Source organism: Bufo bufo, chromosome 3, assembly GCF_905171765.1.
Source record: "Bufo bufo chromosome 3, aBufBuf1.1, whole genome shotgun sequence".
Lineage (NCBI taxonomy): Eukaryota > Metazoa > Chordata > Amphibia > Anura > Bufonidae > Bufo > Bufo bufo.
The window spans coordinates 424,454,511-424,470,231 of NC_053391.1; the positions used below are offsets into that span (position 1 = coordinate 424,454,511).

At 42.9% G+C, this 15,721-nt stretch overlaps 1 protein-coding gene across 1 annotated transcript in view; it reads right to left on the bottom strand.

Annotated features, from left to right (window-relative positions):
• Nucleotides 1–15,721, bottom strand: part of EGFL6 (EGF like domain multiple 6) — a 144,204-nt gene that overhangs the window by 32,602 nt on the left and 95,881 nt on the right. The window contains exon 8 of the mRNA XM_040421958.1: nt 11,234–11,560. Within this exon, the coding sequence (XP_040277892.1) occupies nt 11,234–11,560 (327 nt within the window). The remainder of the gene's footprint in view (nt 1–11,233; nt 11,561–15,721) is intronic.

Below are 15,721 nucleotides of genomic sequence, written 5' to 3' on the forward strand. Positions count from 1 at the left end.
TGAAATCAAAATCTGTAAAAAATGGCCGGTGAAATCCGAAAGGTGCTCTTTGGAATGTGGGCCCCTTTGCCCACCTAGGCTGCAAAAAAGTGTCACACATGTGGTATCTCCGTACTCAGGAGAAGTTGGGCAATGTGTTTTGGGGTGTCTTTTTACATATACCCATGCTGGGTGAAGGAATATCTTGGCAAAAGACAACTTTTCCCATTTTTTTATACAAAGTTGGCATTTGACCAAGATATTTATCTCACCCAGCATGGGTATATGTAAAATGACACCCCAAAACACATTGCCCAACTTCTCCTGAGTACGGAGATACCAGATGTGTGACACTTTTTTGCAGCCTAGGTGGGCAAAGGGGCCCACATTCCAAAGAGCACCTTTCGGATTTCACCGGCCATTTTTTACACATTTTGATTTCAAACTACTTACCACACATTTGGGCCCCTAGAATGCCAGGGCAGTATAACTACCCCACAAGTGACCCCATTTTGGAAAGAAGACACCCCAAGGTATTCGCTGAAGGGCATAGTGAGTTCATAGAAGTTTTTATTTTTTGTCACAAGTTAGTGGAATATGAGACTTTGTAAGAAAAAATAAATAAATAAAATCATCATTTTCCACTAACTTGTGACAAAAAATAAAAAGTTCTATGAACTCACTATGCCCATCAGCGAATACCTTCGGGTGTCTACTTTCCGAAATGGGGTCATTTGTGGGGTGTTTGTACTGTCTGGCCATTGTAGAACCTGACAGGTGCTCAGAAAGTCAGAGCTGCTTCAAAAAGCGGAAATTCACATTTTTGTACCATAGTTTGTAAACGCTATAACTTTTACCCAAACCATTTTTTTTATCAAAGACATGTAGAACAATAAATTTAGAGAAAAATTTATATATAGATGTCATTTTTTTGCAAAAAAATCGTTAAATTTTGATTAATAACAAAAAAAGTAAAAATGTCAGCAGCAATGAAATACCACCAAATGAAAGCTCTATTAGTGAGAAGAAAAGGAGGTAAAATTCATTTGGGTGGTAAGTTGCATGACCGAGCAATAAACGGTTAAAGTAGTGTAGGTCAGAAGTGTAAAAAGTGGCCTGGTCATTAAGGGTGTTTAAGCTATGGGGGCTGAGGTGGTTATGGACAGGACCTCTGTGCAGACATCACAAAAGACTTTGTAAACAAAGGAGCATTTCATACCTTATGAAATATAGGAAATGGTGCAGAATTTTAACAAAAACTATAGTAGTAAGTGGCATGTAATCATCTCACATTGGTTAGCAGTAAGCAAAAAGTGGTCATCCCCTTTAAATGTAAGTTGGACAATGCCATTTAAAGCCAAGGTGTGTGAACAGAGTTAGGCCCCTTTCACACGAGCGAGTATTCCGCGCGGATGCGATGCGGGAGTTGAACGCATTGCACCCGCACTGAATACCGACCCATTCATTTCTATGGGGCTGTGCACACGAGCGGTGATTTTCACGCATCACTTTTGCGTTGCGTGAAAATCGCAGCATGCTCCTCTTTGTGCGTTTTTCACGTAACGCAGGCCCCATAGAAATGAATGGGGTTGCGTGAAAATCGCAAGCATTCGCAAGCAAGTGCGGATGCGGTGCGATTTTCACGCACGGTTGCTAGGAGACGATCGGGATGGAGACCCGAACCTTATTATTTTCCCTTATAACATGGTTATAAGGGAAAATAATAGCATTCTGAATACAGAATGCTAAGTAAAACAGGGCTGGAGGGGTTAAAAAAATAAATAAATCATTTAACTCACCTTAATCCACTTGCTCGCGATGCCCGGCATCTCCGTCTGTCTCTTTTACTGTATAGGACCTGTGGTGAGCATTAACTATAGTTTAAGGACCTGGGATGACGTCACTCCGGTCATCACATGGAACATGATTCACCATGGTAAAAGATCATGTGACGTACCATGTGATGACCAGAGTGACGTCATCCCAGGTCCTTAAACTATAGTTAATGCTCACCACAGGTCCTATACAGTAAAAGAGACAGACGGAGATGCCGGGCATCGCGAGCAAGTGGATTAAGGTGAGTTAAATGATTTTTTATTTTTTTTTAACCCCTCCAGCCCTGTTTTACTTAGCATTCTGTATTCAGAATGCTATTATTTTCCCTTATAACCATGTTATAAGGGAAAATAATACTATTTACAGAACACCACTCCCAAGCCCGAACTTCTGTGAAGAAGTTCGGGTTTGGGTACCAAACACGCGCGATTTTTCTCACGCGAGTGCAAAACGCATTACAATGTTTTGCACTCGCGCGGAAAAATCGCGGGTGTTCCCGCAACGCACCCGCACATTTTCCCGCAACGCCCGTGTGAAAGAGGCCTTAGAGGTTTTGGGTACATTTGAATAAAATCTGTAATAAATGATTAACCAAGGGACGTAACTGGAAGGGGCATGTACCCCTAATGGGTTGTAGGGGGCACCGACAAACCCCTATGCCTTGGCTAGTTTACTTAGTTACAGTGAAAAGGGAAGCAAACTGAATCTTTGCCATGGGTGAGGAAAGGTCTCCAAGATGCACGTGTGCAAGTGGCAGTGTAATAAAGATTTCAAAGCTGGGACAAGTGCACTGAGATCTTCATCGCAACGAAACATGGTTGAGATGATAGGGCCAGGCATAAGAGCATTGAGGCCTGGCCCTGTCATTCTCACTATAAGGAGGGGGGGCGGAAAGATGTGGAGTTGAAGTAGTGCTCCAAGCACCTCATTTGCATATAGCTAGACATAAGAATTCCTCTGCATTGGTAATACAGATTGCAGAAGGACAGAGCTCATTTTAGTCGTCCTGACCAACCCTTCCAGGCAGTATGCCTGCTTTAATAGGGTTGATCAGGGTGACAGATGCTCTTGAATGACTTGCTCTATTACTATGTTTAGAGTGCATTCCATCAAACTCTATCAAAAGGTGATTCCCATATTGGATCTGTAGGACAGTGTTTCCCAAAGAGTGGCTCAGGGATCATAAGTGAATGCTACAAACCAGTAATGATTACATAAAACATATGTACATCTTGGACTGCGGGTATCCTTTTATATGAAAATTAAATGTATGCACTTTTGGACTGCTCTTCTATTCATTTTAAGTAAAGATAAGTGTGTACAACTTATCAACACTTTTAGCCTAAAGCTTAATTTTAAGAACAGATGAAAAAGTTGGGTGACAAAGAAACTTTAAGAAACTGTGCCACACTTGTTTGTTGGTTGCGTCTGGTATTGTAGGCCAGCCTCATTCACTGGAATGGGGATCAGCTGCAATATCACACAAGGGTGGCACTATTTCTGGGGGGAAAAAATCAGATTTTTTTTTGTAATCCTGGACAACTCCTGAGAGGTCTGTAATACGTTGTATATGACTCTGAGTATGACTCTTGCATTAGGCAGTTTCTTAAATAAATCCTTATAAGCCATATGCATTTAGAAGATTGCTGTTCCCTAGTCATTTAAAAAACATAGGTACAACAGGTATTAATGTATACATAGCTCCAGAGATTGTATTTCTTACCATAACTTATTGCTCAGTTCAGAAGAAAATATGATCGGCTTTCTTATGGATTGTACATGTGGTGCCTATTAAGTTAATGGAAACCATTTTGCCGAGTATTCCAGAATTCTTATACTTTAAGACTATAATGAGCTCATAAGATATTAATAAAGTATGTTTCCCATGCGGAAAAGTCATTTAGTATATATCCATTCTAAAAATGTTCCACAATGGGGAGATCAACAGCTTAGATGAAACCGATAGAATTTATGCTGTTGAAGGAAAGCACTTTGTTAATTTCTATTCATGCCGTGTGTTAGTTTTATAACATTTTGACTTTGTTTATAAAATCTGATGAAAATCCCACACATGGACAAACCCTGTCTCCCGAGTCAAGAGTGATCGGCAGTAAAAGTTCCTAAGAATAATACAGAAAAATAAGCACAAGGCCGGTTATATTCATTTCACCTTGCCAACAATATACAGTTTATCTCAAAGTGACCCTGCTTTTTAATTAGTTTTTCCAGGATGGTCTTCATCATCCCGGTATTTCATTCAAGCTGTGAGGAATACATTTACACACATACATTCATTTCATACTTCTATGCAGAGTGAACTTATGTATTATGTGACTGTGCTGCTAAGGAACATCAGGTACTATAATCATTATATATAAAAATATTTTGCAGCATGCGCTGTAAACGTAAGCCACACCCACATCTGTCTTCTCTGAGGCAGCAGCAATGCTACCATTTGATCTCGTGGCCATGTGATCACCAGATTTGAGTGTCCCCCAGAGATCGTATATGACATATCAGGAGCAGTATTCAGTATTTCAGGCGCAGATGGCGGCTCATCTATTAGTTCTGCCGCTATCTGCGACTTTGCCCCGCTCACACCAGGTTTAAAATTGTGGGCTTGGCTCGGCGGGAAAGGGTACCGGCCGGTAGGCCTGTCTCATTCATCATTTTGTACGCCTGTTTTAGGCGTAGAAAATGGTCGAAATGTCAGACAGCTCGGAAGCTGTCTTAGGCTACTTTCACATTAGCAGCAGCCTTCTCCGGCAGGCTGTTGCAGCAGGTGAACAGCCTGCCGGACCCGTGCTGCCACTAGTGCACGCGTGCCGCCGGAAGCCTGGCCCCATTTACTATAATGCCGTTTAATTCCGGCCACCTCTCGGCATGTTTACCGTGCCCCATATTACATAAAAAAAAATTATATAAAGAAAACCCCATACATATGCAAAACCATAGCTGCCATATGTCCCAAGACCATGGATATCATACATCAATAAGACATAAAACCCTATAAAGTAGGTATTTCAGTAAATAAAAAGTTAGTTCTCTTAAACTACCAGGCACACAAAATGAAGAGTATGCTAATAGTTGATAATTAATATAAATAAGTTTTTATCTAGGAGGCCAAATCTGGCAGTCTAGTCCTACCTGTTGGATGGCTACCCCTTAAAGGGAATCTGTCACCACCAATACAAGTTTCCTGGTGCACTATAGCTCACATACACCCTATCCCAGACATACTTTTGTGTTCCTTTTTAGATCTTTATTGCCTCTGAAAACCATATTTATATTGGTATGCAAATAAGCAAAAAAGATCCCAAGGGGCAGTACCTATTCACAACAGAGCCCAGCCAATCCCATCTAAATTGTAGTCCGCTCCTCCCCTCTTCACCTTATCTCTCGACATCTTCAAGAAACTGTTGGCCAGGTTAATAAGTACCTGATATTCCTAGCATTAGGTAATGCTGAGAGCATCAGAATGTTATGTACCTGGACAGTGACCATGAGGAGGGCTTGGGTGGATCACTGGGCATCGACCCACTGGGAAGTTACCCAGTAGGGTCTATGGCTAGTTAGCCCCACCTTTAAGTCAGTGTCTGGCTTTTGTCCAGTCTGGATGTTTATGGCATAAATGTCTGATTGGTGCAGGTCCCATGTGGCTCATATCATAAGAACGGTCCCCACCATAAGTGGAGAGCAGAAGTCCCATAGCAGTGAATGGACAATAGCCGAGCTATTTTAAGAAGTCCCATAGCCATGAATGGAGAGGTCGCAGCACATGTACAATGTTCTTTTTATTCACAGCAGGGCCTTGTTCTTGAAATAGGTGCAGTTCCCAGGTGGGACCTGCACCTTTCAGACATTTATGGCATATCCTGATAATATGCCATAAATATCCAGATTGGACAATGACATTAAACAGGCCTTGAAACATGGCCTGGGATATAACACAAAGGCAGAGTGTTTTTGATAATAAAAAGGCCTACACAAACTTGGCGTTCTCCACAGGGAAAAACAATATTCTCCGCAATAGTGATTGATGGCATATTGACTTCTGGAACCTGACTGATCATAGAAAGAAAGGGTCATTGTGCTTGTCAGAGTGCTGAATCCTCTAAGGCTTTTACTAGACATTGCCGTGCAGTCCTATACACTTATATGGGGCTAAGCTATTAATACACATGCTGAACATGGATAAAAGAAAGTGAAGAGTAGTAGTCCTTCATTCTCTAAATTGTGGGCGTCCCTGCAGATGGACCCTTCCTGATAAGAAAGTCATGACTTATTTTAGTGCATTGTAATACTGTGTAAGATTGGAAAACTCCATTAATAAGTTGTATTACAACTTTTTTTGATCGAGTCTGGAAACTGAGGTCCCCACTAGTTGCTGAAATGAGTAGCACAAACTGGGATTTGGAGTTGTGGAGCTGTCCTTGAAGAGGCAGGCTGAGCCCAACACAGCAGTCAGAATGACTTATCATATGTTTTCTGACATGAAAGGTACCCTTTCAATATGTTACTGCCTGTTTTTTCCTGTTATGCTACCATTTTGGTTTTCATTATGAATTAGATGAAAGATAAACCACACTTGTGTAAAAAAAAAAACTGTGATATCTGAACTGTTTCCTAGCAAAGAGAGAGATGAGATAATATCGTGCACTTCCTTCTTAATGTAATTCATCTACATTCCTTTTCCATGTAGCCTGGAGAAATCTGCATTCCAAGCCAAATAATGCCATGCTATGAATGTAAAGAAAATGTAGGTTGGAGCTTGCAGTGTTTCTCTGCTGTTAATAAGACTGATCTTCCTGTAGAAAACTGCTGGCATATACCTGTAGTATATGGTCTCTTCCAGGAAGACAGATATAGTATGTAGAATATGAATACTGCTGTGGATATTTCAGCTATACAAATGAAAATAATCATTAAGGCTGAGTTCACATTTGTGTTAGGTCTGTTTGGTCAAAAATACTTTTTTCAACGGCAAGAAAAACAGGATTTCGAACGGAAACTACAGACACCATTGTAGTCAATATAGTCCGTTCATCTCCATACGGGTCATTTATGTGTCCTATACAGCTTCCATTATTTTGCTGTTCTGCTCCTCTAACAGAGCAGAACAACGGTGTAACAGATGGACCCAGGGACACTGCCAAACCTGTTTAAACTAGCTGCAGACCAATACCAGACCAATACCCCCTGGGCCACCAGCACCACAACGCACAGGGCTCCTGCCTAGTATCCCAGCAAACAGATACCCTAATCGCAGCACCATACAGTGCCATGCCTGCAAAAAGTTTGGGCATTATCAAAGGGACTGTACCTATAACCAAAACCAGGCTGCATGGATCCGTCCAGGTCCACCTCCTCCAGCGCGGGCAGCCGCCCACTACTACCATACAGAGGCTGTCCCGCTTAACATCAGAGCAGAGGATCCAGAGGAACACTGGGGTGTCCTACACGAGGCAGACCCAATACAGGCGGAGACTAATAATCGACAGCATCACAGGCAGATGGTTATCCTCAACGGCAAGGAGACCCAGGGGCTGCGCGATTCTGGTGCCACCCTCACCCTGGTGCGACGACATCTGGTTCCAGAGAACAACCGCATTGGGGGTTCTGTAGCTGTACAGGTGGCGGGAGGGACCATCCACAAATTACTCACAGCCAGGGTACATCTACATTGGGGTGTGGGGGCGGGAATGGTTAATGTTGGGTTGATAAAAGACCTACCCGCTGATGTTTTGCTGGGAAATGATCTTGGCCCGATGACTTACGCTTTTGTACCTTCCCAGGGTACCAACGAGACCTATCCTGTTACCACCAGGTCACAGGCCCACTCCCTGAACAACCCGACACACTCTGAGATCCAGGTAAGAACCCTTCCCCAAAACGTTCACCCTATCCCCTGGGATACCCCCGCAGCATTTGGGCAGGAAACCCTTAGTGACCCTACGTTGCAGGTTTATAGGGATAAAGTTAACCAGGCCCAGACCGGAATAGAAGGAGAGAGATATTTTTGGCAGCAGGGGTTATTGTACCGGGACTCTAAAAGGGTCACAGCAGGGTCCCCAACTATCCCCACCCGACAGCTAGTAGTCCCACAGAAGTACAGGACGGAGTTATTACAGATCACGCATGATATCCCCTTGGCAGGACACTTAGGGGTCAGCCACACCAGATACAGGCTTACCCACACTTTTCTCTAAAGATGTTAGGCAGTACTGTCAAACATGCGACACATGCCAACGAGTAGGTAAAAGAGGGGATCGCCGCAAAGCTAAGTTGCAACCTCTACCCATCATCGAAGAACCAATCGGACGGGTAGCGGTAGATATTATAAGACTGTTGGCCAAACCCAGCCCGTCAGGCAAAAGGTATATTTTAACTAATATTCAGGCAGAGACGGTGGTGGAGGCATTGATGTGAGTCTTCTCTCGGATGGGTTTTCCCAGAGAGATAGTCTCGGATCAGGGCACTCAGTTCACTGCAGAAGTTACCCAACAGCTGTGAAAACTGTGCGGCATCAAATCCATCGTTAGTTCACCTTACCACCCCCAGACGAATGGCTTGTGTGAAAGATTTAATGGCACCTTAAAACAGATGCTTAGCACCTTTACTGACACCTGTTGGGACTGGGAAAAATTCCTACCCCACCTCCTTTTTGCTTACAGGGAAGTGCCGCAGGAATCGACAGGGTTTTCGCCGTTCGAACTACTGTTCGGATGGAGAGTTAGAGGTCCCCTAGATTTAATCCGAGGAACACTGGGAGGGAGCAGTAGGTGAGGATGGTACCCCTGTCATACCCTATGTGCTGGAGCTCCGTGACCGCTTGGAGGAATTGACTCAGCGCAGGGCCCATACCAAGTGGTGGAGCAGAGGTGCGACACCACTTACGTGATCGGCCCGTGCTCTGGTAGTGGGGGGAGACGCATGCTTCACGTGAATATGCTCAAACCCTACTATGAGAGAACAGAGGATGTGGCCGCCATATGCGTGCCCGCCTCTGACGACTTTGAGAATCTTCCCCTACCGGATCTTCTAGGGGAGCATGATAAACTAGGGACCCTAGATAAAGTTCAGCTAGGGGAGAGACTAAGTCCCCAAGAGCGTATCCAGGTGCGACAACAAAGGGCACCACATTCTCTAACGCACCTGGCCACACTACACTAGCTACCCATAGGGTAGACACGGCCGATCAACAACCCCTTAGACAGACGCCCTACAGAAATCCTGAGGCTGTCAGGGAGCACATGAAACAGGAAATTCAGGAAATGCTCCACTTAGGGGTCATAGAAGCATCAGATAGCCCTTGGGCCTCTCCGGTAGTTCTAGTACCAAAGCGGGATGGCACAACCTGCTTTTGTGTAGATTACCGGAGACTCAATGATAAAACAGTCTCTGACGCATACCCTATGCCCAGGATAGACGAGCTCTTAGATAGGATGACTAGAGGTCAATACCTCACGACCATCGACTTATGTAAGGGCTATTGGCAAATTCCCTTTGCGCCAGATGTCATTCCCAAGTCGGCCTTTGTCACCCCGTTTGGTCTCTACCAATTTAAGGTCATGCCATTTGGGATGAAAAATGCCCCAGCCACGTTCCAACGTATGGTGGACCTGCTGCTTGATGGCTTCCAAGATTATGCATGTGCATACTTGGATGACATTGCTATTTATAGTGAAACTTGGGAAGAGCATCTGAGACACATAAGTGCCGTGATAGACCGCATCAGAGAGGCTGGCCTAACCATAAAGCCCAGCAAGTGCCATATTGGGATGGCAGAGGTACCATACCTAGGACACTGCGTGGGTTGTGGGAAGCAAAAGCCTGAGCCCACTAAAGTAGAGGCAGTAGCCCAGTGGCCAACCCCCCATACCAAAATGCAGGTGTTAGCCTTCCTAGGGACCGCGGGCTATTATCGAAAATTTGTCCCAAACTATAGTACCCTGGCCAAACCCCTCACTGACCTCACCAAAAAGAACCGTCCCCGCCAAGTAGTCTGGGCCCCAGAGTGTGAGCAGGGATTCCAACAGCTCAAGCAGGCCCTTGTTAATAGTCCTGTACTCGCTGCTCCCAATCCATCTAAAAGATTACTCGTTCACACAGATGCTTCAATGTTTGGATTGGGAGCGGTACTGAGCCAAGTTGGAGAAGATGGCAGTGAACATCCCGTAGTTTACTTGAGTCGGAAGCTTCTACCCAGGGAAGTGAGCTACGCCGCCATAGAGAAGGAATGCCTGGCTGTGGTGTGGGCCCTAAAGAAGCTTCAAACCTACTTGCATGGACAGCAGTTCACATTACTCACGGATCACAACCTGTTAGTATGGCTAAATCGTGTGGGAGGGGACAATGCCCGGTTGTTGCGCTGGAGCTTGGCGTTACAACCATACGATTTTACAATTCACTACCGCCCCGGAAAACAGAATGGCAATGCTGACGGGTTATCGCGACAAACTGAACGGGAAAAGTTATTCGTGAGTACTTCCCAGACATCCCCAAGCAGATCCGTTGGAGGATCAGACTGTGTATGCTGGCTTGTGGTTAAGGGGGAGCAGTGTGTAACAGATGGACCCAGGGACACTGCCAAACCTGTTTAAACTAGCTGCAGTGTCCCCCCTCAACCTCCCATCAGCCCTTGCTATTGTTTGACCCCACCTTTCCTTGTACCATAGTAATCTATGTATTGTATGTAAATGAGGCTGTTGGGGGTTTGAAACCATGTGTGCTATGCCTAGTAAAGTTAGTTGACTCCCAAACTGTGTGTCGTCCAGTTACTGGGGAAATTGTCTCTTGGATATTGACCTGCTTCTTCAGCTACAAGGGCATTTAAGTGGAGATATTGATGGTATATCTTGAAGCTCCGCAACAAACGGAAACATAAAACGGTGATGTGAAAGGCCCTTAGCCAGGTCCCACTTGTGCACTTTAGTGTGAACCTTCTCCTTGCATTTGTGATTTTAAGCAGTTAAAATAACACATTCCATCAGATCTTTTTCCAGATTGTGAAGTCAATGGCCCAAATTCACTAGTGAAGCTGCGGCACTTTTGTGGTATAATTTGTGCCAAATTTTTGGCCCACATTTACAAATGCTGTCTAACATTTAGACAGTGTAAACTTAGACCAGGCATTTGGGAAAATGAGGCAAAATTATCACAGTCGCTCATACTGCATAATAAATATGGCATATCATTAGACAGCTGTGTCTAACTTACATCTATTTGTCACCCTGGTTTATGCAAATAATTTCACCAATATTGGTGCATTTTGGCTGCAGCAGTGATGTATCTGTATACCACACGTGACTGCTGCAGCCAATCACTGGCCTTTGCATAGCAGCCATAAAAGTGTATTTCATCTTCTTGCTCTACACAAATTTTTGATATATGATATAATAAAAAAGATAAAACATACCAAACACGTCACCCCTCAGTATCTTTTCTTGTCCAATTCCATTGTCATAGTCCTCCTCATCCTCTTCTTCCTCTTCTTCATTCTGGTCATCTTCTTCAAATTCTTTTCCATCTTCTTCATTTTTCGTTTCACCAATGTAGACTCCATCCACATAGTCAAATGGCTGCAAGCGTGTCTTTGGTGATGGAGTAATAACTGGTTCAGGTATTAAATTCATTTTTTCTTCATTTCTCTTGAGGCTGTTCTTATGTGCCAAGAGTTTCTTGACTGTGTCTTTTGCACTTCCAACTATTTTGGGGCTTTCTTTCACAGGTTTGTCTGGAATAGCTGAAGGCAAACAATAGAATGAATTGATAGATATTAGGATTTAGTTTTTCTTTATCATCAAACAATTCTCTTTTTATTACTGATATCTTTGCTAAAATACAGATTGTGCCTCTTTCTGGCCATAGTTTAATTTAAATGCACTTTCTTGTTTTAGTTGATGTGTACTGCACAACCATAATGAAACTTATTAGAGGGGTTGTCCAAGATCATAAAAAATCTTGGATAAGTCTCCTAATGGTGGAAAAAAAAAAAAATGTTATACTTACCTCTTCTTCTGGCACCGTTCTCAGCGCTGCTGGTCTGGTCCTCCTGTCGCTACTTGTTTATAGATCGCAGCGGCGACGTGCAGGTATGGAGCACATGACCGCTGCAGCCAATCACTGTCCTCAGCAGTATACCACTTTTGTCACATACTTTCATGTCACCGCTGCAGTCTGTAATCAAGCAGCGGCAGGAGGACCGGACTGATGTTGCGTAGAAAGTGTAGTGTTATTTTTTTGATTTACAACATTTGGAAACCTGTCTCTGATGTTTAATTACTTTGTGCAGCCCCTAATTTATGTTTATACAGTACAGTGGCCCACATGTATCAATATGGGGTTCTTATTTATTTATTTTTGCCGTAATTTTTGTTGTATGTTGCTTGTTAGATTTTCTAGTATATCGTTTATAGATTTGCTGTGCTTTTGGTTTAGCTTTTGGTTGACATTTTATAGCAGTCTGCTTGTGGCATGCAGATGGAATGCATACATATTTAAATGCATACATAAGGTGAAAATATCTCTTTCCTTAAAAGGGTTGTGTCACTTCATCGAATAGCATTTATTGTGTATACAAAGTTAATACAAGGCACTTACTAATATATTGTGATTGTCCATATTGCCTCCTTTGCTGGCTGGATTCATTTTTCCATCACATTATACACTGCTTGTTTCCATGGTACAGACCACCCTACAATCCATCAGCGGTGGCCGTGCTTGCACAATATAGGATAAAGCACTATGCTTTGTGCACTCCCATGGTCCCGGCCACCAGAGAGGCTGACACGTTTTCCTATAGTGTGCAAGCACGACCACCACTGATGGATTGCAGGGTGGTTGTAACCATAGAAACAAGCAGTGTATAATGTGATGGAAAAATTAATCAAGCCAGCAAAGGAAGCAATATAAGTAATAATGCATTAGTAAGTGCCTTGTAATAACTTTCTCTACATGATAAATATTAAACATGTCCACCATACTTACTTGAATTACAAAGTGAATCATGTGGCGCAAACAGTAAGAGCTTTATTAGACCTGGAGATAGTCGGCCAGATCATCGCTAACAAGCGTTTGTAGGAACGCTCGTTAGCGATAATCTGCCTGTGTAAAAGTGCTGCCGACTACTCAGGCAATTGCAATTTTTAGGCAGGCTAAAAAATCGTCGTTTGCCAGCACGTTCTGCCCCCGGCAAATAATGATTCTGTATGGGAATGAGCGATGGCATTAGTGATCACTCCTTCCCATACTGTGGAGGAGATTGCACAATTGAAATGCTGATTTGCAGGTCTAGTACAGGTCAAAGTATGTTTGGAGCGAATAATAAATCATGTGCAGAAAGTATACACCATTACTTCCACCAAAAAATGTGTAAAAAACTGCAAACTGAGCTTGATACATATGGGGCATTGTGTGAACATTTGTGATGAATTATAATGACCTCCTATTGTAACATTGTATTGTATGTTCATTGTGTAACAGTCTGAGGCTACTTTTTACATTTGCGTGTTGGATAGTTTTTCTCTAAGGCTACGTTAACACTCGCGTTTTGGCCTTCGGATCAGTTTTACCCCAATGCATTCTGAATGGATAAGGATCCGCTCAGAATGCCTCAGTTTGCCTCCGTTCCGTCTCCATTCCACTCTGGAGGCGGACACCAAAACGCTGCTTGCAGCGTATTGCTGTCCGCCTGACGAAGCGGAGCCAAACGGATCCGTCCTGGCACGCAATGCAAGTCAATGGGGACAGATCCGTTTTCTCTGACATAATCTGGCACAATAGAAAACGGATCCAACCTCCATTGACTTTCAGTGGAGTTCATGACGGATCCGTCTTGGCTGTGTTACAGATAATACAACCGGATCCGTTCATGACGGATGCATGCGATTGTATTATTGTAATGGATCCATTTTTGCAGATCCATGACGGATCTGCCCAAAACGCGAGTGTGAAAGTAGCAACTGCAATCGGTACTGAAAGCAAAGAAAGAAAAATCCATTGATAACACAGTAACAATGAAACCTTCCATTTAACGGCTGTAAAGTCCAAGAGTATGCCCGCTATAAGGGTCCATTCACACGTCCGTTGTTTCTTTCCTGATCTGTTCCGTTTTTTGCGGAACAGATCTGGACCAGTTCTGTACCCATTCATTTTCAATGGGTCCTGAAAAAAAATCAGACATTGAGCTGTCCGATTTTTTTCAGGACCCATTGAAAATGAATGGGTACAGAACTGGTCCAGATCTGTTCCGCAAAAACGAAACAGATCAGGAAAGAAACAACGGACGTGTGAATGGCCCCCTAACATACAACATATGATGCAGGTTTTAGGCAGTAAATATCTAGCAGGAATTCTCTTTTTGCTCGCTGAGATCTTTAGCCCAACGCAATTGCTTCTTAACTGAAAGCAGAGAAGGGACAAGTAGGATTGTGTACCTGCCGACTCACTCTATCCAACCAGTGCTGCCATTGTCAGACTGTGCAGGTACACCCCCCCAACTGGTTACCACCCTCTGTACCATTATTGCAGACTGCTAGAAATTTATTCATAACTTATAGTAGAAATAATAAAGGAATGGCACAACACAGAGACATAAGAATAGATGCTCCAGATTTGGTATTACATGGGGAATGCATGAAGCTATTAAACCAGACATGTCAGGAGTGGTGAAAGGTCCTCTTTAACCAGGATGTATTGGGGCCACCATTGGTCCAACATAACAATTAGTTATGACACAAATTGGCAAAATATAGTGCATAATTCAGATCTGTACCTAAAAGCATACATTTCAATTTCTGTCACTAGATCAGCTGAAGAAGCTCCAGATTTATTAAGCAGTGTGTGTTTACTCTAAATGCACATAGGTTTAGACTGAAATATGAAACGCCACTCCTTATAAATCTCCCCAATATCTCTAGGTGAGAATAGCTCAGTATTGAATTGAAACCACGCTGTAAGCACACTAGTGTAAAGTAGAACTGGCCTAGTTACCCATAGCAACCAATCAGATTCTACAATTCATTTTCCAAAGGAGCTGTGAAAAATAAAAGGTGGAATCTGATTGGTTGTCATGGACAGCTAAGGCAGTTCTACTTTACACCAGTTTGATAAATATCCCCCACAGTTTTTTTTCCAATGCTACACTACTGAATATCGATCATGGAGTTTTATGATATAAAGTACATAGAGACAGGATCCGGTTTGTCCCTCTAGATGCGTTAAAAGTATTCTGGATTTCATATTCTGTTCATCAGGGCATTACATGAAAGGTCACCATAAAGGTCTCAGTAAGAAGAAACTCTTTGATCTCGTTTATTTTGTTAAGGGGAGTTGTAGGCTACACATTCTTCATGGGGCTCCTGTATGTTTATATGCAGTTTATATTAAACATACCACACATTAACATTGGGGAACAAGAATGCCTAAGCCTTGCCAAATTACTGGCCATGATAGTTAATTGAAACATATGTTCTCTTTTATTTTGATTGTAGTAAGTGACGTGTTCACAATGTTGGCTTTATAACAATTCTATACATGATTAAGTATGTAATGTACATACTAGCTAGCTAAATAAATAAATCCTGGGGCTAAAAACATAATGAGCTAGTGTGAAGTGAGCTGTAAATCCATAGAGCAGAGTAATGACGACCTTTTGTCTGGAAAAATATTGGTGATTGAAGGCCAAGTTATGGGTGGAGTGAAATATTGACTTCTATTACAGTAAGCACTATTGGCATTGACTGTTTATGTGGAAGCAGCTCCTAATTACCAATATGTATAGTCTTAAAGAAGCAAGGCCAAGGAAAAACTAACAGCTATGTATGGTAACAGATGTTTATTACACTGATATGGTCAGAGCTAAATTTAAGAGTAGCTGTATTACATGTCTGACTTGGACAGAAAT